General features: G+C 40.5%; 1 protein-coding gene across 1 annotated transcript in view; it reads left to right on the top strand.

Moving 5' to 3' along the window:
- slc17a6b (solute carrier family 17 member 6b) overlaps positions 1-24,815 on the top strand; it is a 38,703-nt gene extending 13,888 nt beyond the window's left edge. The window contains 4 exon segments of the mRNA XM_034191667.1: positions 42-152; positions 20,741-20,818; positions 20,821-20,865; positions 22,100-24,815. Coding sequence (XP_034047558.1) covers positions 42-152; positions 20,741-20,818; positions 20,821-20,865; positions 22,100-22,443 — 578 coding nt within the window. The 3' untranslated portion in view covers positions 22,444-24,815.
- Positions 24,816-25,986: the final 1,171 nt, after the last annotated feature.

A 25,986-nucleotide genomic window follows, 5' to 3' on the forward strand; every position in this document is an offset into this window, starting at 1 on the left:
GGCATTGTGTGTGTGTGTGACCTGCTGTCGCTCTTTGTCAGGGTTTGGCATGGAAGCAACACTGCTGCTGGTGGTGGGATATTCCCACAGCAAAGGCGTGGCCATCTCCTTCCTCGTCCTGGCAGTTGGCTTCAGTGGATTTGCTATATCAGGTAAGTAGAAGTGCAAACAACAAGAGCAGCAATAACAAAAACATCAATCAGAATGGTTTGTTTGTGCACATAGCTGAGAAAGACTTTTAAAGTAAGCATGTCTTGAAAAATGATGAAAGGTGTAGACTCCTTCAATTTTCCATAAAACTGACAAAATTCTCTTTGTGTTGAAATGTACTTATTTAAATCCTTATATTTCTGTGGTACATCGCATGATTATAGCTGATTTTATTGCTGTATTAATTTTTTTTGGGGGGGGGGGGGGATTCTGTGGCAAATACAATGAATTTGCTTCATGAGATTTACTGATGACATGGAGGAGGATGCACAAGACAGGTTTGAAATTCATGCTGCATTCATAGTAAACTCAGAAGTCAGAATTTCTGACTTACTAGAAAAAATATACATTGTGGCTACTACAAGTACCTGGGTGTCCACATAGACAACAAACTGGACTGTAAACACAGATGCTATGTGTAATAAAGGTCAGAGCAGACTGTACTTTCTTAGGAGGCTCAGATCTTTCACTGTCTGCAGAAATATGTTGTAGATGTTTTATCACTCGGTGATCTCCAGCATCATCCTCTATGCTGTAGTGTGCTGGGCAGCAGGCTGAAGGCAGCTGACACGAACAGTCTCAACAAGCTCATCAGGAGAGCTGGTTCTGTCCTGGGGGTTGAGCTGGAGTCTGTGGTGGAGGTGTCAGAGAGGAGGATGTTGAGGAAACTGCTCAGCATCCTGGACAACACCTCCCACCCGGAGGTGTTGCACATTGGGTTGGAGGCAGTTTTGCAGGTGATTTAGTAGGACTAATTGCACAATTGATAGCAGGTGGTAAATGATGTAGACAGCAGTATGTAAATGAGGATTTGGTACATGTTAATAGCAGCAAGTGCAAAATTGCAGGTTCATGTCACACATACTTTGCTACATAAATGAGTTTGCTCACCACGCCTCAGTTACTGCTGGAAATTAAAAAAAAAGAAAGAAAACAAATCTTGTATTTCAGACATTTAATTATTCCTTCCACATTATTTAAGAAAACTGGTGAATAATTATGCTGTGTTCTGCCAGTGGAACATACACAGACAACCAAGTGCACAGTTGAAGTGGAAAATTGTTTTATTAATTTTTTAATTTATGTTTTAATAGCTAGCAGATGAGCATTTTGTACACGGTGCGCATCATCATGATGTCCCACACAGACTCCAATATGTGCGTCAGTGTGTTTTGCAGGCCAGTGTAAGTGTACAGTGACAGTAATGATCAGGTGTCACACTAAAATGTACTTTTTGCTCATCAGAGAATACTGTAGAACTATGGTCCACCTGTTGTGCATGGAGACATTTATTCTTCAAGAAACATCCATGAAGTAAAGTGTTAACTCTTTAAATATGCCTTATTTACAATGAATGATTTTTATTTTTATTATGTGTACAAGGAGGTAGCAGTATCTGCTGCTGGCACAGCAGTTAATGCCAAGTTTTAAAACATGCAAAATACAGATGCTATCAGCACCCACTAAAATTTCCTTTTGACTTTGATAACTTGTGTTGCATCGTGCAAACATTGTATGTTCAATCAATCAATCAATTTTATTTATATAGCGCCAAATCACAACAAACAGTTGCTCCAAGGCACTTTATATTGTAAGGCAAGGCCATACAATAATTACGTAAAAACCCCAATGGTCAAAACGACCCCCTGTGAGCAAGCACTTGGCGACAGTGGAAAGGAAAAACTCCCTTTTAACAGGAAGAAACCTCCAGCAGAACCAGGCTCAGGAGGGGCAGTCTTCTGCTGGGACTGGTTGGGGCTGAGGGATGAGAACCAGGAAAAAGACATACTGTGGAGGGGAGCAGAGCTCAATCACTAATGATTAAATGCAGAGTGGTGCATACAGAGCAAAAGGAGAAAGAAACACTCAGTGCATCATGGGAACCCCCCAGCAGTCTAAGTCTATAGCCAGTATAACTAAGGGATGGTTCAGGGTCACCTGTCCAGCCCTAACTATAAGGCTTTAGCAAAGGAAAGTTTTAAGCCTAATCTTAAAATTAGAGAGGGTGTCTGTCTCCCTGATCTGAATTGGGAGCTGGTTCCACGGAGAGGAGCCTGAAAGCTGGAAGGCTCTGCCTCCATTCTACTCTGTTGTTCTCTCCTACAAGTTGTGTGCACTTAGGTGGAGAAACCACCATTGCATATTCATAAAGGCAAACATGCCTAAAACAAACAACACATGCTATTTTGTGCATTTGAAAGATGCAGTTGTCAGTGTGCACTGTTCGTAGATCACCATATATGTTTTTTGGTTTGTGGGTGCTATGGCATTTGTGCATGCTTTAGCACACACAAACCTCTAGTACAGCTGACGTACGTACAGTATGTTCAGAATAATATAGTAGTGCTATGTGACCTAAAAAGATTAATCAGGTTTTGAGTATATTCTTATTGTTACATGGGAAACAAGGTACCAGTAGATTCAGTAGATTCTCACAAATCCAACAAGACCAAGCATTCATGCTATACACCTTAAGGCTATGAAATTGGGCTATTAGTAAAAAAAAAAAAAAAGAAAAGTAGAAAAGGGTGTGTTTCACAATAATAGTAGCATCTGCTGTTGACGCATACAAACTCAAAACTGTTATGTTCAAATGCTTTTTTAGCAATCCTGTGAATCACCTAAACTAGTATTTAGTTGTATAACCCACAGTTTTTCATGATTTCTTCACATCTGCGATGCATTATTTTTGTTGGTTTGGAACCAAGATTTTGCTCGTTTACTAGTGTGCTTGGGGTCATTGTCTTGTTGAAACACCCATTTCAAGGGCATGTCCTTACTTCAGCATAAGGCAACATGACCTCTTCAAGTATTTTGACATATCCAAACTGATCCATGATACCTGGTATGTGATATATAGGCCCAACACCATAGTAGGAGAAACATGCCCATCATGATGCTTGCCCCAACCCATGTTTCACTGTCTTCACTGTGAACTGTGGCTTGAATTCAGAGTTTGGGGGTCGTCTCACAAACTGTCTGCAGCTCTTGGACCCAAAAAGAACAATTTTACTCTCAACAGTCCACAAAATATTCCTCCATTTCTCTTTAGGCCAGTTGATGTGTTCTTTGGCAAATTGTAACCTCTTCTGCACATGTCTTTTATTTAACAGAGGGACTTTGCGGGGGATTCTTGCAAATAAATTAGCTTCACACAGGCATCTTCTAACTGTCACAGCACTTACAGGTAACTCCAGACTGATCAATGGGTGAGCCTTTGCCATTCTGGTTATTCTTCTATCCATTTTGATGGTTGTTTTCTGTTTTCTTCCATGCGTCTCTTTTTTTGTTGTTGCCCCTTTTTAAAGCATTGGAGATCATTGTAGATGAACAGCCTATAATTTTTTGCACCTGCGTATACGTTTTCCCCGCTCCAATCAACTTTTTAATCAAACTACGCTGTTCTTCTGAACAATGTCTTGAACATCCCATTTTCCTCAGGCTTTCAAAGAGAAAAGCATGTTCAGCAGGTGTATGGCCTTCATCCTTACATAGGGGACACCTGATTCACAACTGTTCTGTTCCACAATAACTCACTGACTGTAATGCCACTACTACTAGTATTGTGAACACCCCCTTTTCTACTTTTTTTTTACTAATAGCCAAATTTCATAGCCTTAAGAGTGTGCACTATCATGAATGACTTGGTCTTGTTGGATTTGTGAGAATCTAGCTGAATCTATGAGTACCTTGTTTTCCATTGTAACAATGAGAAATATACTCAAAACCTGGATTAATACTTTTAGGTCACCTAGCACTACTATCTATTCTGAACACTACTGTACGTCAGGCTATAAGAATCATAATAAAGCTGTGATTAATTCCCCCCACAAAATCATGTTCGCAAACCAAGTAAAACATTGTCAGTGTAAAAAACATTAGTAATGAAAATGGACTAGAGTAGACCTCGTGTGAGTGTCCACCTACCTGTCCAGCAAATATCCTGCAAAAACCTGTTGTGAAATATTCTCACGTTTAATCCTGAGTTCTTTCCAGCAGGATAGGTGGTGACCTATTTATGAGTTGTGTCTATTTAAAGACATGCATGTCTTTAAATGTTGAGGAAACCCACGCAAACACGGGGAGAACATGCAAACTCCACACAGAAAGGCCACAGGTGGGAATCGATCCCATGACCTTCTTGCTGTCAGGCAACAGTACTAAACACTAAGGCAAGTGCTGCTGTTTTGCAGATGTACTAAACCATACATGTTCTCAAGGCCAGACACCTATGTGGCTCTGCCTTTTGTAAAGATATTTGTGTGCGCCTGAGTACGCACTGGGAGGGTTCCCCCTTAGATTTGGGATGTATAATAGAAGATAAGCCTTACTGAATATTCATGCATCTGCCACCTGCTGGATGTTTAGTGGATCCTGGATTGATGATGGATTATGTGTAGCTGCTGTGGTTGTCACTGAGACAGACAGACAGATTTCATAATGTAACATATTAAATCAGACATGGAAAGACTTAATGATGCACTCACCCCCGCTAAAGTCCACCCAACTATCTAGCTATTCACTCACTAATTTTAAAGTGTACATGCCAAGGTTTTTGCAATGCCAAGAAATAAATGTAATAGATTTTAATAATTATCTGATTCAGAGTTTGAATCCTGTTTTCCTCTGTCAGTGAAGTCTTTGGGGGATTTGTCAGAACCTTAGCGCTCAACAAATAACCTAAAGGAACAAAGCAAGAGTTTGACTCAAAGTTTACAGCTTCACAGTTTTCAGTTTCACTAACACCAGTCAAAGAGTAAACACCTCAATATCTACCAGAGTCATTTTTCAGTATGTAGAGTGTACTTGACAGTGAGTTTTCAAAGTTTTGTTGTAATTGTTTGGACAGCTTGGCTGTGGGAATACCACAGACACTTCGGGGTGGGTCTGCTGCCCGTCACCAGATAAGCACCCCCATTTTGTGATGTATTTTTCAAATTTTACTATTTATATAATCCCTCCCCTCTTCTCCTAACTCTAACCAGAAACTCCCCAGACCCCAGTCCTCGTCCCCCCCGCATTTCATGCCCCATCACGAAATGAAATGGTGCCCCATCATGATAAGCATCCCATTTTTGTGTTGTGATTTTTTTAAATTTTACTATTTCTAATCCCCCCTCCCCTCCCTCTCTCTCTATACTGTAACCATAACCTCCCCCAGACCCGCCCTCGTCTCCCCCGCATTTCATGCCCCCCGTCATGAAATGAATTGGTGCCCCATCACAATAAGCACCCCATTTTTGTGACGTGTTTTTCAAATTTTACTATTTATAATCCTCCCCCTTCTCCTAACTTTAACCATAAACTCCCCAGACCCCGTCCTCGTCCCCCCGCATTTCATGCCCCCGTCACAAAATGAATTGGAATTCATTTTACTGCTACAGTGTAGTATTTTAATAGAACCTTTTGACTCAGTTTTTGCCTTTTACAGCATTATTAGTAGAGAGTACAAACAGCGCAGACCAAAGATTCCACAGAGAACTGGTCAGGCTTTGAGATCTTATCATCCACGTTTTGTAGATTTTTATCGTGCCAGTATGCTTCAAGAAAGGTCGTCTGACTGCTGTGAAAAATCTGATTTTTGGTGTTGTTCATGAGCTTTCTCCTGGATTCTGGGTTAATAATTCAGTTGCTAAGTATTCCTCATGGGGCTTTGTCAGGCAGCGTGCAGGTGTGCAGTACACTCCCTCACTCAGTGTGGGCGGAGGAGGAGGAGGAGGGCCACTATACATGCTCCTTATTTCTGCAACAAGATGCGAAGTGTTTATGCCCAACCTTCATCTTTGCCTCTGCTTTTTACTGGTGCCTTGTGTTCTTAACCACATTTTCTTCTAAGGCAGCCTTCAAATTATCAGCTGTTGTGCCTGAAGTACAATATTTTAACATGGCCAACAGATTCCTTTTTTCCCTGAGGGTCATTTCTTAATAACATTTACATTTACTCTGATGGACTACCCAGCAGTGGGATAAGTTTCATACACTAGAAGTCTTTCAGAAAGCGCTGTAACTAGGTTTAAGGATATGATCCTTCTTTATGTTTCTCTAATGCCATATACCAACACAGTGCAGAGTAGCTACCTAAACTCTGTAAGTGAGATAGAGTATCTCGTCAATAGTTTTACATCCTCATTGAAGACAACTTGGATGCTGTAGCTCCTCTAAAAAAGAGAGCTTTAAATCAGAAGTGCATGACTCCGTGGTATAACTCACAAACTCGTAGCTTAAGCAGCTAACCGCTAAGTTTGGAGAGGAAATGGCGTCTCACTAATTAGAAGATCTCACTTAGCCCTGGAAAAAGAGTCCTGTTGCTCTATAAAAAAGCTCCTCCGTAAAGCTAGGACATCTTTCTACTCATCACTAATTGAAGAACAATAAAACAAACCCCAGGTTTCTTTTCAGCACTGTAGCCAGGCTGACAAAGAGTCACAGCTCTATTGAGCTGAGTCTCCATTAACTTTAACTAGTAATGACTTCATGACTTTCTTTGCTATACAAAATTTTAACTATTAGAGAAAAAATTACTCATAACCATCCCAAAGACGTATCGTTATCTTCTGGCTGCTTTCCGTGATGCCGGTATTTGGTTAGACCGCTTCTCATCGATTGTTCTGTATGAGTTATTTTCATTAGTTACTTCATTCCAAACCATTAACATGTTTATAGACCCCATTCCTACCAGGCTGCTCAAGGAGCCCTACCATTATTTAATGCTTCGATCGTAAATATGATCAATCTATCTTTGTTAGTTGGCTATGTACCACAGGCTTTAAGGTTGGCAGTAATTAACCCATTACTTAAAAAGCCATCACTTGACCCAGCTATCTTAGCTAATTATAGGCCAATCTCCAACCTTCCTTTTTCTCTCAAAAATTCTGGAAAGGGTAGTTGTAAAACAGCTAACTGATCATCTGCAGAGGAATGGTCTATTTGAAGAGTTTCAGTCAGGTTTTAGAATTCATCATAGTACAGAAACAGCATATTGTGAAGGTTACAAATGCTCTTCTTATGGCCTCGGAGAGTGGACTCATCTCTGTGCTTGTTCTGTTAGACCTCAGTGCTGCTTTTGATACTGTTGAGCATAAAATTTTATTACAGAGATTAGAGCATGCCATAGTTATTAAAGGCACTGCGCTGCGGTGGTTTGAATCATATTGTATTAATAGATTACAATTTGTTCAGTTAATGGGGAATCTTCTTCACAGACATAAAGGTTAATTATGGAGTTCCACAAGGTTCTGTGCTAGGACCAATTTTATTCACTTTATACATGCTTCCCTTAGGCAGTATTATTAGACAGCATTGCTTAAATGTTCATTGTTACGCAGATGATACCCAGCTTTATCTATCCATGAAGCCAGAGGACACACACCAATTAGCTAAACTGCAGGATTGTCTTACAGACATAAAGACATGGATGACCTCTAATTTCCTGCTTTTAAACTCAGATAAAACTGAAGTTATTGTACTTGGCCCCACAAATCTTAGAAACATGGTGTCTAACCAGATCCTTACTCTGGATGGCATTACCCTGATGTCTAGTAATACTGTGAGAAATCTTGGAGTCATTTTTGATCAGGATATGTCATTCAATGCGCATATTAAACAAATATGTAGGACTGCTTTTTTGCATTTACGCAATATCTCTAAAATTAGAAAGGTCTTGTCAAAATGCTGCAGCTAGAGTACTAACAGGGACTAGAAGGAGAGAGCATATATCACCCATATTGGCCTCTCTTCATTGGCTTCCTGTTAATTCTAGAATAGAATTTAAAATTCTTCTTCTTACTTATAAGGTTTTGAATAATCAGGTCCCATCTTATCTTAGGGACCTCATAGTACCATATCACCCCAATAGAGCGCTTCGCTCTCAGACTGCAGGCTTACTTGTAGTTCCTAGGGTTTGTAAGAGGAGAATGGGAGGCAGAGCCTTCAGCTTTCAGGCTCCTCTCCTGTGGAACCAGCTCCCAATTCAGATCAGGGAGACAGACACCCTCTCTACTTTTAAGATTAGGCTTAAAACTTTCCTTTTTGCTAAAGCTTATAGTTAGGGCTGGATCAGGTGACCATGAACCATCCCTTAGTTATCAATCAATCAATTCAATCAATCAATTTTTTTTATATAGCGCCAAATCACAACAAACAGTTGCCCCAAGGCGCTTTATATTGTAAGGCAAGGCTATACAATAATTATGTAAAACCCCAACGGTCAAAACGACCCCCTGTGAGCAAGCTCTTGGCTACAGTGGGAAGGAAAAACTCCCTTTTAACAGGAAGAAACTGTTGGGTATTTTCTCCTCCAAACATTCTTAAAACCTTTGATAAGACAAACAGAGTCAAGAAACACCAGTGAGACAGAAAGTCAAATTAATCACGCGCGGAGTGCGGCCAGGCTGTACACCAAGGCTACACTAAAGTCTGGCCTGTGCTCCCGCTCTTTTTATTAGAGATGCCCTCATTACATCGTAAAACTTGTCCTAAGGGGGGGTGGGGGGGGGGGACAACGCGAGACAAGTTTCTTCCCGTAACATAAACACATACGTCAATAAGCGCAGCTGTAAGGACAAACAGTTTCTTTCTTTTACTCTTATCGTCGGAGGTCAGCACATCTCGTTCGTCTGTTGCAGTTATCAGCTGTTGTGCATCTGCCTGGAGTGTCCTGGTCTTCACACTAAGCATCACGTCACAACAGTCAAAAACAACCTTCAGGTCTATTACTCCCAGTTCATGACTGACCCCGTCATGCTTCACTCCCAGTCGTTAGCGGCTACAAAAACAAGTTGTATAATAATAATAAGTACATCCAGCTCTTCATTCCCAGTTCAGATTGACCCCAGCATGCTAAAACAAGGTTGAATAACACATTCTCGGGGTTAGGTGCAAACAGCACAACACCGTTTTCATAAGAAAGAAGACGAAGGTACAAATGTTTAACAGTGATAACATATATATATATATATATATATATAATCCTTAACATTTCCCACCTGTTTATCGCCTGTTAAACATATAGTAGGCATCACCCAGCTTAGGTAGTTAGTTTATTAACTTAGTTTATTCTGTCCACGTTTTTATTAATTGAACACCACCAACAGATGGAAGATTCGAATCCAGCTGCTATTTGATCAACCAGTTTATACTCGTCAGGCACTCCTCTGGGGACTCCTGTTGCGTCAATATATGTTGGATTTCCTACTCCTTTCCAATCTCTTTTTACTCTATGTCTGGCTATGCCTTTCTGCCAATCCTCAGGAATAAGAGAGGCTGCATATGTCGTAACGTCTTCAGGGGTCATGGGTAACAATAATGATATTAATGCACAATAACCTGACACATTTCGTGGCAGTCTGTCAAAGATTCTGTTATCACCACACCACCATACATCACTTCGGCTGACTGGTATAAATGAACCGTTTTTCTGTATTATTCGACTACACCACTTGTCTTATTACTTTTTCAGCTAAAGCTTCATAGGCTAAGAGTGTGTTAACTCATCACGTCAACAGTTCAAGCTTGAACTGGAGTTGTGAGCTTTTCAATATCATCATAATTCTCAGTACAGTCATTATAGTTTTCTCCACTAAGGTCTGACTGTTTCAATGCTTGATATTTTGGCATAGTTTGTTGGAAGGCCAGATTACACTGTACAAATGTATTTGACACCATTTTGCCATCCATTGTTTTGATATAAGGGATCACACAACACATGCAAAGTCCAATCAGAATTAGGACTTTAATAACTGGTGTCACCATTTTCAATAGTAACTGCCAACATGGTCCTGAAGTCAACCAGGACCAGGGATTCCACCGGTTCACGGCTAGGGTGTCTTTATGCATTGCATCACGAAGTTTATTCAGCTCTTCCAATGCGTCCTGCATATCCACTGAATGAATGGAGTCTGGGATGAAAGTACAGCATGTTGTGTTCAGCAGAACACAAACTCCTCCCTGTGAACCAGTAAGCAAGTCTAAAACCATGCGATTTTGCATCACCATGGTACGTAAAGCATCTATTTCAGTGTTTTGAGCTGCTACTATTTTTTTTAGTTACATTCATGAACAGACCCAATCGATAATTCAGAGTTTCAATCATTAATGAATTTTTTCCCACTCCTATCCAGGGGAACAATGAATGTGCTATTTTATCTCCTACAGACCACAATTTTTTGGTCCTTAGTACATCCGAGCCCCACATGTGATCATGTGGTAACACATCTGGGTATATCAATCTCCTCCGTCTGGTGCTGCCATTCTTCTCTGTGGAGGTCCTACCACATATGTATGGTCAGTCACCTGGGTAGGTGCACACACACCACCCCAATTTGGTGGGAGACTCATGTACAGTCTGGAACCACAAAGCCAATAGATGTCATCATACACCGGAGTACCATTTACAGGTGGTAGCAAAAACTTACTAACATAAGCACATGATTCATCCGTTCCCCATGGACAGGAGCCTGTATAATTACATCCCCGTCCAATGTGATGAAGATAAGTACCATCCACATATTATGTTTTGGCTAGGCTTAAATTATTTGATAAAACATACGTTTGGGTACACAGACGTTTCTTAATTTTACCTACAGTTTTATTCCCTGTCCCGTAAAAGCAATTTGGGAATGGCCGTTGTGATGACAATTTAACGTGATGATATTTTTGCGTTTCCCTTCAGTCTAGTCAATGGAGCAGCACTTGGGCACGCTTGTACGTCCTCTGTTGAAATCCCTATCATATAAGTGGTTGCACTGAGGCAAGTGGTGTTAGAACTGCCCCCGAAATACAGTTTGATTATGCATCCGTATGATAAGACATTCTGTCACCCTAGCAGGGTACGGTTTAGCCGTCAGAGCTGGGTGTGTTGAGGATATAGGTATTTGCGAACAAACATAACAATTAGTAACGTAATTCCACAGCCAATAAATGAACATATCTGTACCACATATTAGTATGGTATATATGAGGGTGTCCATCTGTCTCGTTCACATTATGAATAAACCTCTTCTGACGTTGCTTGCGTTGTTCTCTGGCTCGGTCCACAGTGAGCTGCAATTCTTGGGTCAACCACCAGGCCAGGAATCCGAGGAGCACGAAACACACTAAGATTACAACACAACCGGCTGCCCTACCCACAGTCCGGCAGCGGCGGCGCTGAGCACGCCGCTCCGGGGTCTGCTGTAGTTCAGTCATGATTGCTAGGATACAGTGTTGTTAACCACCTCACCTAATAGTGCAAGGATCTCCCTGCTTCACTGGCATTGAGACAATCTATTGCTAATTAAATAGACTCCCTTTGTAGCCAGACTTCCCCTTACACTGTGGAGGCCGCCAACACACGCTGTATCTTACAGTGATGTATCCACGTTGATCTCTCCGCTATCTTTACTGCAGTTGGTGTTGTTAACAGCACTTGGTATAGACCTTCCCAACGGACTGGACTCTGATGAACACCCAGTCTCCTGGCTAGACTACTGGAAGGCCGTCCTGTGGAAGATCAAAATTATTCGGCAGTAAATGTGTTTAAGTTATCTCTTTCTGTGTTAATGTCTTTTTCATAAAATTTGCTAATGTTTGTTCCTCATCTGCTGTTTTAGTATCCATGTCAAAATTGGTAGACGATATGGTCGTCCATAAAGTATCTCAAATGGTGTTAACCCTGATGGTGTTGGTGTTATTCTCATATACAATTTTACTAGGTCCAACATTCAATCCAGGTTCGTTTTGTCTCTTCTATACATTTCCTTAATCTTATTTTTATTGTGCCCTTTGTCCTTTCCACTAATCCGGCACTGTGTGGTTGATAAGCACAATGATTTTTGAGATTGACCTGTAGCGCTTCTCCTGCGTATTGCACTATTGTATTAACAAAATGCGCTCCATTATCTGAATAAACTGTTTCTGGTATTCCAAATCATGGAATGATGTCTTTGCACAATGCCTTAGCCACTGTAAGTGCATCTGCATGTTTTGTAGGGAACAATTCTACCCATTTTGAGAAGGCATCAATTACGACTAAACAAAATTCCTTCCCTTCATGTTTACTCAGCTGTATATAATCCATGTGAATCACTTGAAAGGGATATTGTGGTGTTGGAAATTTGCCTCTTTGGGGTCTCAAATTGCCTTGTGAATTGTGTTTTGCACATGTCATGCATGCTCTACAATGCTGTTTTGCATATGCATCGAACCCATAAAGACAAAAAATAGATTGCAATTGCGATATCATACCCCCTGATGAGACATGCGTCACGCCATGGCTCATAATAGCTGCCCATTTAAACATATTTTTTGGCAATATGGGTTTCTTTTGTGGGCATACGTACAAATCATTTGCATACGTAGCTCCTTTATTTATCCACATCTGTTTTTCTTTCAGTTGCCTGCTGTTGCATGTCAGCAAGCAGTGTATGACCTAAATGCAAATCTGGAGTGGTTTCCTGTACAACAAAAATAGAAGAAGCTGCTGCTGCCTCTTTTGCTGCTCTGTCAGCAAAATCATTTCCTTTTGAAATACTGTCAGAGCCCTTGGTGTGAGCCGCACATTTGCATATAGCAATTTGTTTAGGCAATTTCACAGCCTTCAGTAGTGCAGTTAGGAGTGTGGCATGAGTCACTGGCTTTCCAGATGATGTCACCATTCCACGCTCTTCCCACAGTTTTGCAAACACATGCACTGTGCTAAAAGCGTACTGGCTGTCTGTATAAATTGTTACAGCCGTACCTTTAAACAGATAGCAAGCTGCAGTTAAAGCAACTAATTCAGCTGCTTGTGCTGAAAATGAGGATGGCAATGAAGCAGAATCCAATACTTCTGAATTTGTGACAACAGCATATCCAGATTGTGTTTGTCCATAAGCGTTTTTAGTGGAAGAACCATCCACATACACGATTGTACTGTTTGGGATGGGTGTGTCCTGGAGGTCTGGGCGTGCTTTCGTACAGACCGTAGCTACATCAAGACAATTGTGCGGCTCACCATCCTCAGGTAAAGGTATCAATGTGGATGGATTCAATGTTGTACAGCGCTCTACCGTAAGGTGTGGTTGTGATAATAGCAAGGACATGCACGAAAGATGTCTTGCTGGGGACAAAAGGCTCATGTTTGTCTGCAACAGAAGTGCAGAAACTGCATGTGGAACTTTCAGTGTCAACTGATGGAATAGAACAACATTACTGCTACTTTGAACAGCCATAGAGGCTGCAACAACAGCCTGTACACATGGTGGTAGAGCACTTGCCACTGCATCCAATTTAGATGAGTAGTAGGCAACTGGCCTTAATTTTGAGCCATACACTTGAACCAAAACACTAGTCATGAACATATTCTTACAATCAGCTGTTTGAATGAATGGTTTACTATAATCTGGTAGTGCCAAAACTGTGGATGACACTAATGTTTGTTTTACTTTTACAAAAGCTTCCTCAGCATCTTTGTTCCATTCCAACACGGTTGACATTGAAATATCATCCTTGTACATCAAATCAGAAAGTGGACTAGTCAATTCTGCATAACAGGGAATCCATGCCCTGCAGTAATTAGTCAGTCCAAGAAATGACATCATCTGCTTTTTGGTTTGTGGTTTTGGAGCGTGTAAAATTGCTTCCTTCCTGTCAGACAGGATCGTGCGCCCTGTGGCTGATAATTCATGTCCTAAATATTTTACTTTATCCCTACACAACTGAACTTTGTTTTTACTCACTTTGTGGCCATTATCAAATAAGAAACATAATAATGCTACTGTGTCAGTTATGCAGTTTTCTTGTGTGTCAGAGGCAATCAAATGTCATCAACATACACTAATAGTTGGCTATCTGCCGGTGGAACGAAATTGGCTAAACATGCTGACATGACTTGAGAATAAATAGTTGGACTCTCTGCGTAACCCTGCGGTAATCTGGTGAATGTATATCGTTGTCCTTTAAAGGTAAAAGCAAACCAGAATTGACTATCTGGGTGTACTGGCACAGAGAAAAATGCATTACTTATGTCAATTACTGAGAAACTATTAGAATTTGGTCTCAGCGATTTAAACAGGTGTGTGGATCTGGGACACATGGTGCTCTTTTAATCACAGCAGCATTACTGCCCTGCAGATCTTGAATCATTCTCCACCCCACTGAGGGCGGAGCCTTTTTTACAGGAAATTATGGGTGTGTTACATGGTGAATCTGGACATGGTACTATTACTCCTTGCTGTTAATAAATTCTCTATTACTGGCCTGATTCCTTCAATTGCATCAGGTTTCAATGGATACTGTCTTACACATGGTCTGTATTCTGTTTTTGGTCTTATAACTACAGGTGTGGCATTTTTTTATCAGTCCTACGTCGGAAGGACCTGTTGTCCACAATCCTGATGGTACCGAAGAGAGAAGATCATCTTCTTCAGGACTCAACTGAAACACTCAGGATGTGAATGTGGACACATCAATGTGTGTTCCAGCTGTCAGCACCAATGAGACATTAACTGGCACTTTATACAATTTAGTTGATGGACTGAACTCCGTTCGTGGTCCACCTCTGCCTCCACTCAGTGGCTGACAAAGCTGTTATGACTGTCAGTCACAATTCTTGCAATTCTGTCAAATATGGTTTACAAAGTGACAATGTAATGGCATACCTGTGAATCTCAATTTTAAAACATCTCAGTGGCACCTGTTACTGTTATGACAGCTGTTGAGTTGCCCTCATGATACAATCGGTCATTGTCAGCTTTCACAGGTGAAATATTTTTCAATTTGTTTTCATACACTGGTGTTCCTGGCATATGCCACTATGGACTCTAACTACACTCTCAAATCTGCATCTAAACTCTGTCCATGGTTCTCCTTCTTTCTGAGTTGTCCTGGTAATTTCAGTATAATTTCTCTTTGGTCCTAACACACCCTTTTGCACGGTAATCATAGCTTCCACTCTTGTTTTCAAGACTGGATAATCATGTGGCACTGGTACGCCATCCTGGTCTGCAGGATTCCAGTCTCTGCGTATCTGACTCCATTAGGGCCCACATGCTTTCATCCACACCTGTTGGACTTCAGGTCCACTAAGGTGGTAAGAACTTCTAATGTTTTCTATATCCTGCATAAATCCCTCAATGTCGACATGTGGCGATGGTATCATGTCGACTGCTGCTTTGATATCATCAGCATTCCATGTTCGATATACGAGCATGGTTGATCGCTGTCCTGCTGTTCCTGCACGAGGATTTGGTACTTCTGTCATAGGATAGGCACCTCCCTGGTCACTGTGTTCCACCATGGGAGGGGCTGTAGGCACTTTCGCTTGACTGCGTGTTTGTGGTTTTTCTGGTTTTTCACTTTTTACCTTAGGTTTTACTGCCAAATCATACTGTGGTGGCGGTACATCGTCATCCTCTGGTAGAGGAGATAAGGGTGTTGTTGTCACCGACGATCCAGCCGGCGGTGGTTGCTGAGGCTGTTCTGGTTCTCTGTGCTGAATTATCACATCTTCTTCTGCCTTACCTACAGCTTTCCTTTTCCTTGCTTTCTCTAATCGTCGCTTCTCTGCTCCCTTCTGTCTGTTCTCTGCTCCTCCTCCCAAAATGCCACTAAATCTGCCCCTACTTTCTGCATCTTTTTCTCATCACCTTTATGTTGCTGTTCTAACTCCTTCTTAGCTTCTGTATACTGATCAGGTTCAGTCGTCCGTCAAAGTCATGTTTATTATCCAGGTCTCCAATTTCTTTGTTGCTTTGGATTTTTTTGCTTCCATAAATTTCCAGTCTCAGTTGATACATTTTCCTTATTTTTAGACGTCTTACCCCCCATTTTTATTATCCCTTGTTATAATTTGGACTTCAGACGGGGGCACACCTAGGGTGTTCTAAATTTGAAGTTTTCACACTTTCTTTGGACGTGACAATTAATTTGCCGTCGTGTGGTTGATTCCTTTCACCTCCCCGTAGGAAGCGGAATCACTTGCCTCTGCTTCCACACGCACGGTTGTCACTAACGTTGTCCAAAGTATTACACTTTCACACAGTTATTTACACTTACACAAAACACTATTTACACATAGAAACACTTTTAATAATCGTACGCGTATTCTTAGCCCAGGGGAGCTCGCCCTCCCGTGAAATTTAACTAATGTCCTGCATTAGGGGACTCCGCCGTCCCTGCCAGATTTAACTGCTTTTTTACAGTGCACGTATTTCTACCCGGGATTTCCTTTACGTATTAAAACAGAGGAGTCCGTATCCTCCTTCCGGAATTTAACTACGTGCGTCCCTCGCAACCGTAGAGGAGTCCGCCCTCCTTACAGAGTTTAACTGTGTTTCATTAACAGACGATTCTGTATCATCGCTTACGGAGTTTAACTGTTTTATGTGATCACTTTTATCCCCTACCGGTACGCGTATATAAACAGAGGAGTCCGCACCCTCCTTACAGAGTTTAACTGCTTTGCATTAACAGACGATTCTGTATCATCGCTTGCGGAATTTAACTGTTTATGTGATCTGATCACCACTCACTCAGTACTGTTTACAAAGAAATTTTACTCACTGACTCGACTTCCTGTCTGTCTTCTTCGGGAAAATCTCGTCAACCAGACGATGCCAACGCGTGGTCGACAATTGCAGGACACGATCAATCGATCGGACCTTGGCCAAGGATTTACGTCTGGACTTGACGACCTCCGCTGGACACCTCCGGTATTGTTGAGATCCCGGACGTAGCCCCCAGTCAATGTTGGGTATTATCTCCTCCAAACATTCTTAAAACCTTTGATAAGACAAACAGAGTCAAGAAACACCAGTGAGACAGAAAGTCAAATTAATCACGCGCGGAGTGCGGCCAGGCTGTACACCAAGGCTACACTAAAGTCTGGCCTGTATCCCGCTCTTTTTATTAGAGATGCCCTCATTACATCATAAAACTTGTCCTAAGGGGGGGGGGGGGACAACGCGAGACAAGTTTCTTCCCGTAACATAAACACATACGTCAATAAGCGCAGCTGTAAGGACAAACAGTTTCTTTCTTTTACTCTTATCGTCGGAGGTCAGCACATCTCGTTCGTCTGTTGCAGTTATCAGCTGTTGTGCATCTGCCTGGAGTGTCCTGGTCTTCACACTAAGCATCACGTCACAACAGTCAAAAACAACCTTCAGGTCTATTACTCCAGTTCATGACTGACCCCGTCATGCTTCACTCCCAGTCGTTAGCGGCTACAAAAACAAGTTGTATAATAATAATAATAAGTACATCCAGCTCTTCATTCCCAGTTCAGATTGACCCAGCATGCTAAAACAAGGTTGATAACACATTCTCGGGGTTAGGTGCAAACAGCACAACACCGTTGTCATAGAAAGAAGACGAAGGGTACAAATGTTTAACAGTGATAACATATATATATATATATATATATATAAAATCCTTAACAGAACCTCCAGCAGAACCAGGCTCAGGGAGGGGCAGTCTTCTGCTGGAACTGGTTGGGGCTGAGGGAGAGAACCAGGAAAAAGACATGCTGTGGAGGGGAGCAGAGATCAATCACTAATGATTAAATGCAGAGTGGTGCATACAGAGCAAAAAGAGAAAGAAACAGTGCATCATGGGAACCCCCAGGCAGTCTACATCTATAGCAGCATAACTAAGGGATGGTTCAGGGTTCAGGAAAGAGGTCTTTATTTTACTTTTTATAAAACAAGTATTTATTTTCATTGAAGTCAAGAAAGGGTGACTATAAAGTGAGTTTGGCAAAACAAGTATTATTGTCACGTTGAGGTGGCATAGGGTTGTTTGTCGGCAGCTGGGGAAAGTAACTAAAAAAGTAACTAGTAATCTAACTTAGTTACTTTTCCAATTGAGTAATCAGTAAGTAACTAAGTTACTTTTTCAAGGAGTAATCAGTAATCAGTAATTGGATTACTTTTTCAAAGTAACTGTGGCAACACTGGTGAGGAAAATAAGTGAACACCCTGCGATTTTGCAAGTTCTCCCACTTAGAATCATGGAGGGGTCTGAAATTTTCATCTTAGGTGCATGTCCACTGTGAGAGAGATAATCTAAAAAAAAAAATCTGGAAATCACAATGCATGAATTTTTATAATTTATTTGTATGTTACTGCTGCAAATAACAAATGTGCATCAACAAAGTACTGAGCAAAGGGTGTGAATACTTACATGTGATTTCTTTATAAATTTGGTAAAATTGAAAGAAAGCTTTTTCATGTTGTCATTATGGGGTGTTGTGAATAGAATTTTTTTGGCGGGGAAAATGACTTTACTCCATTTTGGAATAAGACTGTAACATAACCAAATATGGAAAAAGTGATGCACTGTGAATACTTTCTGGATGCACTGCATACGATACTCAATTGAGCTGAATATATTCACAAGGCTAAATACAGTGAGGAAAATAAGTATTTGAACACCCTGTGATTTTGCAAATTCTCCCACTTAGAAATCATGAAGGGGTCTGAATTTTTCATTTTAGGTGCATGTCCACTGTGAGAGCATAATCTAAAAAAAAATCTGGAAATCACAATGTAATGATCTTTTAATAATTTATTTGAATGTTACTGCTGCAAATAAGTTTTTCAACACCTGTGAAAATCAATGTTAATATTTGGTACAGTAGCCTTTGCTTTGCAATTACAGAGGTCAAACGTCTTCCTGTAGTTCTTGACCAGGTTTGTACACACTGCAGCAGGGATTTTGGTCCACTCCTCCATGCAGATCTTCTCCAAATCTTTCAGGTTTGGAGTTTCAGCTCCCTCCAAAGATTTTCTATTGAGTTCAGGTTTGGAGACTGGCCAGGCCACTCCAGGACCTTGAAATACTTCTTACGGATTATCTATTTCTACATTGTAAAACGTAGGTAATATACAAATAATGAATGTTTGAGTGCAATGTAAAGAATATGAAATGTTCCATTCAACGAGGTGATTTGAAAACTATTCATTATTTGTTTTATATAACACCTAAAAAGATCCTTGTCATTTGATATTTTATTAATTTATAGACACAGAAAAGGGACTTGTTGTTTTGATGTGTTGTCACTGGTCCTTTGAGGTCAAGAGGTTCCAAACAGACCAACATGAGTTTTAAATAGCAATCCACTCCACAGTTGTTCTCAGTCAACTTGCAAAAAATGATGTTGCAGTCCGTAATGCCATGCATTGACTTCTTCGTGTACAGACTGCCGTCTGCTTTCTGCAGTCCAGCTAAAAATTGTGACAGGAATTTGTCAAGCTCTTCATCCGACACCACTTCTTCAGCTAGAGACGTCCCAGCGAATACTGCAAAGGCCTCAAGACAGCGCACGGCGTACTGGAATTGTGTTTTTGTGTGTGTGTTACAAGAATGAGCACCTTCAAGCTCATTCAAATCGTTGTCTGTTACCAAAAACTCCGCCATGTTTTAAACTAAGTGTCATCACAGTGTCAAAGGCTGTGAGAGTACTAGTGTGAGTGCACGGCTCCGTCAATGCTTGATTGCATGCATGCACGCAAATGCAATACGTTGTGTTTTTATGTTAAGGGTGGTTGTGGTGTGCATTGGTGCAAAAATGTATGGAACCAAATTGCACTGTAAATAGAACAAAATTGCAAATAGGACAAAATCAACGTCACGTGACATACAAACCACCAATCAACAACAAGGATCTATTTAGGTGTTATATAAAAGGAAATATAAGTATTATGTTCAGTGCACGCCATCAATTTGCGAACAGTTTCTTTTTAAACAGAACTCAGGGGAAATACAAACAGCAGGGTACGTATGCTAAATCTGTCTGGAGTAGGCAGGTCTCCAAACTGAATGTTCATGCATGAAAGACATTAGTGAGGGAAGCCACCAAGACAGCTTTGAAGATGTTATACGCTTCTGCTGCACATTCTTACTCCCAACATTTCACATTGTTACATCTGGTCAGTGACCCTTTCTGTAACAGTGTGATGAGTTACTGTAGGTACCCCATTGTTTCATTTAGTAACAGGTGTGAAGATGTGTTTCTTGTTTGCTGACAACACTCAGAATTATTTGCTTCACTTCTGCATCATCAAGGAACATTCATCTGTGCTTTGGTTATGGTTAAGGTAGGGGTTAGTGTTTCCCCGTGCATGGCACAGTGAAGCAACCGGGGGTACCCGAATCATCACATATGACATTTGATCAAAATGAGCCATGTTCATCAAACGTGATGACTTGGGGGTGATGAGGGTCATAAGCCATGATGCATGATTCCACCCTGGACAGGATGCCAGTTTTTTGCAGCGCCGCGGTCAGATAATGCATCATGTAAATGCAAAATAGAGTTGGACAACCCAAAATGCACTTGAACTATGCATGATAGTCCTTGTGCTACAAATCATCAAGATGGGTCAGATTTCATTACAGATTGGATGAAAGTCACATAGTGTTGGATACAGTCATTTTCGTACACAAAAGTAAACCTTCAGACAAAAGCAGAATTGACAAAATGTGCTGGTAATATGAAGCAGCCATTGTGCTTCACCTTAAGCATTTTTACAGGGTTGGTACCACCATTCATACTGAATTATTATATTTTCAGGCTTCAACGTTAATCACCTGGATATTGCACCACGCTACGCCAGCATCCTCATGGGCATTTCTAATGGTGTGGGCACTCTCTCGGGATGGTCTGCCCACTGATTGTCGGTGCTATGACAAAGAACAATGGTAAAACATTTTCCCCTCCAGACACCTACATGTGACAGTGATCAAGATATATGAAGCATGCGATCATCGATTTGAGTCATATTGTGTGTAATTAATTATTAACATACTACCTTTCTCAGTTACATGTGTTGGGGCTTCATTATAACTTCCTCAGTTTGCAGCAATTCTTAATTTTAATTTGTCTGCATCCATGGAAAGTTCCTTTTCTGTAAGCAACAATTGAAAAATTTACACACACACACCACACCAACACACACACACACACACACCACACACACACACACACACACACACACACACACACACACACACCACACACACACACACACACACACACACACACACACATTACAACTTCTGTAACAACTCACTGAAGCATGCAGCACACATGGGGAGCCACTACTATACTATGATTACTATAAAGCTTTTGAATCTTTGAAACATATGAACAACCTGTTTCAGGAGAAGATTGATTGTTTTGAAATCCTTAAAAAAATCTCAGCAGTGACATTCTTGTCTCTGGGACCTTGACCTTTTGGATCAAGAAATGAGATTATGGGATGAGCCCTTATGAAGAAGACATTGGCATTGGTCTTCCAGTTGTTTGGAGAAGAACAAAGGTCCAAGTCGTTGGTGTCTGGCTGCTTCCAACTTTCTTGTATCTTTGTGAGATCTGGATGTTAACCACTGGCACTGACTAGATGTTTTTGGTATGAGGTCTTCTTTAAAGGATCCTATGGCACTGGTGGCATGACTTTGTGTCAAAGAACAGCTACATAGGGAGACTAAGATGAGGTCTACTTGCACTGTGAGGGAACATCAGTTGTGACTATGGCCATGTAATGCGCTTCCTTGAGCATGATGCAGTGGGCCAGTGTCTCACTACTGACAACCCCAGGAAATGGAAAAAGCCGAGGAGACGCCCATATATCTCCTGACTGTGGGACATAAATGTCTACATTCAGGAGGAGAATATTGGGCCAGGTGTCTGCCTGGCTAGTTGCTCACTAGGAATCAGAGCAAGTCCATGGTGTATTAGACACCAGTACATGCTGCCAGACATGACTTATGGCACGTGCCTGTTAGAACAAACAGTGGCTACACTTTGTTGAACTGCTAAATTAATTTTGTCCAGTAAAATATAAATGTTGCGAATGTATATTATTATGAATTATTAATTCATTAATTCATTAGACCAAATCATCTTGCTTGACTTTCCTTATCCTGCTTCAGACTCGAGAGGAGTGGCAGTATGTGTTCCTGATTGCTTCCCTGGTGCATTATGGGGGAGTAGTGTTCTATGGCATCTTCGCATCAGGAGAAAAGCAGCCGTGGGCTGACCCAGAACTGACCAGTGAGGAGAAATGCGGCTTCATCGATGAGGATGAGTTGGCAGAAGAGACAGGTGACATCACTCAGAGTTACAGTGCTTTTGGAGGTCCAGCCAAGTCCTATGGCGCCACCACACAGGTGAACGGTGGCTGGGCCACCAGCTGGGAGAAGACAGAGGAGTACGTCCAAGAAGAGGCACAGGGAGGAGGCTATGGCTTCAGGCAGGATGAGGGTTACTCCTAGACCAAACATCACATTTGCTGGCACATGGGTACACTTACAGTTCTGAGTGTGTATCATCAGTTTAGTGAAGAAAAATATCAAGAAACAAACAAACAAAAAATTACAATCTATTGTTGTGTTGTTTCCACATATTCAGATCATGAAGGAAATTTCAATTTGCTTACGAATCAATTCATAGAGGTGTAACACATATCAAATTGGCAGTCTGTAAATGTATTATTATGCATATGGGTAATAGATATATTTGTTTGGAGTGTAACCGTGTGTAACTATGTGAAGCGTTTCCATCTCATCAGCTGGGTTTCTTGAAGCCTGCAGGGTCACAGAGATGCAGCCCGTCAGAACCAATCGGTATTACTCAAACTGGTTCTTGTGACAGTAAGACTTCCTGCAAACCAGCCATCACAGTGTATAAATTTATCACACTGCACAGCATTGTAAACACAAAGTAGACACAATGTTTTATAGACTGTACTGTATCGCTCCTGAATTCACTCAGACTAGCGCGACCTTTTAATGCACAATATGATTGTTTGTTGTCTTATCACTGGTTTCTCTGTGTGTAAAATCTGTGCTTTGAGGAGAACTTCAGCAGTTTTCAACCTAGGCCCTATTTTTAGGTGTTTCTGGGTTGGGACAAAAACGGTTTTAATTGGTTTAGGATTGATTTTGAATGCAAACACCATCACACGCTCAAGAGCTATAGAATGTAAACCTCGGAAAGCCTATCACCACTGAACAGGCAAAAATGGCATTAGAGGTTCCTGGTAGTATGGAGAGGATCCCAGTGAAACAGATGATTGCAAAGTTAGTGTCTCACTTTTGCCACTTTTTGATTTGGTGATGCTCTTCATGAAGTCATTACAAGTCGATTGTTGATGTGCTGCTCATACCTATGGAAAAAACGAGAAGATCGTTGACAATCGACATGTAATGAGTGAGACTGATGGTGCAGGACAGGAAGGACGTTAAGGTAAGCGGCTAACTCTATAATCTGTCCCTTCAAAAGGTTTCTTTACACATTTAACCCATAGGGCTCCTCTCCATACTGCCAGGCACTTTGTGTAGCTGTTTACCTTATGACTATGAGAGCATTTCAATCAGCATTGGAGTGATTAAAGTCTTTTTTGTCCTGAGTGAAAACATGAATCCAATAACAGTTAACAATAAAGCCCAGGTTGAAAAATCCTATAGTTTTTACTTTAACATGTAAATGAAGAGTGTCAAACTGTGATGAACCATGCTTGAAGAGATGCTGCATCAAAGGTTTGCTACATGTGATCCATTTTGCACCGCTGTAGCTGAGAATGTAATGCCAACAGGTGCAACCCATCAAAGCACAGCAGTGTAGGGCAGGAGTAAAGCCATTTTGTAAAACATTGTTCATTGCATATTATTGTGAGAGCACAAAAGAAATAGTTGCACCAATGCATTTTATTGAAAGAGTTGCTTTATTTAAAGTGTACATGGCAGATATATGATAAAAGGTAGCACACAGAGGAGATTAGATTCTGTGTGATGTTGCTAAATCAGAGTTGGATCAGGTGCAATATAAAGACTACCCCATAAGGTATCAGAGCATAAGAATAATGTAATGGAATATATGAAGCTTTATGACAGAAATGGGTAAATAAAAACAGGTTTATAACCTGCATTAAATGGGTCATATTGTGCAAAGTACTTAATGTAACCTAAAGGTATCAGAGCATAAGAATATTGTAATGGAAAATATGAATCCTTATGACAGAAATTAGTAAATAAAAGTATGCTTTAACCTGTGTTAAAGGGGTTATATTGTGCAAAGTACTTATTTTAATCTAAGGTATCAGAGCATAAGAATATTGTAATGGAAAATATGAATCTTTATGACAGAAATTAGTAAAAAGTAGGCTTTAACCTGTGTTAAAGGGGTTATATTGTGCAAAGTACTTATTTTAATCTAAGGTACCAGAGCATAAGAATATTCTAATGGAAAATATGAATCCTTATGACAGAAATTAGTAAATAAAAGTATGCTTTAACCTGTGTTAAAGGGGTTATATTGTGCAAAGTACTTATTTTAATCTAAGGTACCAGAGCATAAGAATATTCTAATGGAAAATATGAATCCTTATGACAGAAATTAGTAAATAAAAGTATGCTTTAACCTGTGTTAAAGGGGTTATATTGTGCAAAGTACTTATTTTAATCTAAGGTATCAGAGCATAAGAATATTGTAATGGAAAATATGAATCTTTATGACAGAAATTAGTAAAAAGTAGGCTTTAACCTGTGTTAAAGGGGTTATATTGTGCAAAGTACTTATTTTAATTTAAGGTATCAGAGCATAAGAATATTGTAATGGAAAATATGAATCTTTATGACAGAAATTAGTAAAAAGTAGGCTTTAACCTGTGTTAAAGGGGTTATATTGTGCAAAGTACTTATTTTAATCTAAGGTACCAGAGCACAAGAATATTCTAATGGAAAATATGAATCCTTATGACAGAATTAGTAAATAAAGTATGCTTTAACCTGCGTTAATGGAGTCATATTATGCAAAGTACTTATTTTAATCTACCTTTTACAGAGAAATATATTTGAGGTTTCATGTTAAACATTCTCAAAATCCCACAATTCTGCCTGCCCATGTACAAATTCTCATGGTATCTGCAAAGTGTAAGTCTGAAATAACTCATGAGAACTGTAGAGGGATGGGAATGTCAAATAATAACAGAATTAGCCAATAAGTATTTAATTTTTACAAAAAATACATATATACTTTGCATCATGTTCACCTCAATGGGAGATTTTTGCTTTGAGCTCAAGGGAATTTATGTTTGAGAATCGTACCTATGTGCAATTTGGACCACATGTTATTTAAGAATGAAGATGAAAAGACACAAACACAGCCAGCTGTGACCTCATCCTGCACTTGCGTATGAGGTCTGAAGGGGACCAAGGTCATTACGTTTCTCACGTGTCTGTGGAGACCTTCATTCAGCACAATATAGATGTGTGTGGATGTGTATTTATGCATGGAACAAAGTGAAACTGTCTGTTTTTGATGTTTACTTTTTGATTGCTTTAAAACCTTATTCGTCTTTGTCTCAGAAACTGTTACTGATGCTTCAATTTCTTTGCACAATTAACCAAAGGTAAAGAGCAGAGCTGGTTTTTAACTGGAAGTCCATTTTTACGGGAACGGAGACCATCAGTGGTGCGCGTCCAGACTGGACCCCCACATAGCAGGTGGCGCCAAACATTACTCAGTGTACAAAGCAATAAATTCATAGTAACAGGTTCTGGTCAAAATGTCAAACATCATCATTGCTCATTATGTACCACTTTTTTATCCATTTGTGTTTAAAAGTCTTTGTGATAACAAATGTAGAAAATAAACACATACTTGTAAATGCAAAGAATGTATGTACAAAAAATATAGTAATCGAGTCCGTCACAAACGTGTTTAGTTTGTGACAGGACTGCTCACCAGATGTGAATGATAAAACGGGCTCCACCCGAATGTGGACGCTCACCTTCCTCTTGATGACTTTGTTTATT

The sequence above is a fragment of the Thalassophryne amazonica genome, chromosome 2 (assembly GCF_902500255.1).
Source record: "Thalassophryne amazonica chromosome 2, fThaAma1.1, whole genome shotgun sequence".
In the NCBI taxonomy this organism is placed as follows: Eukaryota; Metazoa; Chordata; class Actinopteri; order Batrachoidiformes; family Batrachoididae; genus Thalassophryne; species Thalassophryne amazonica.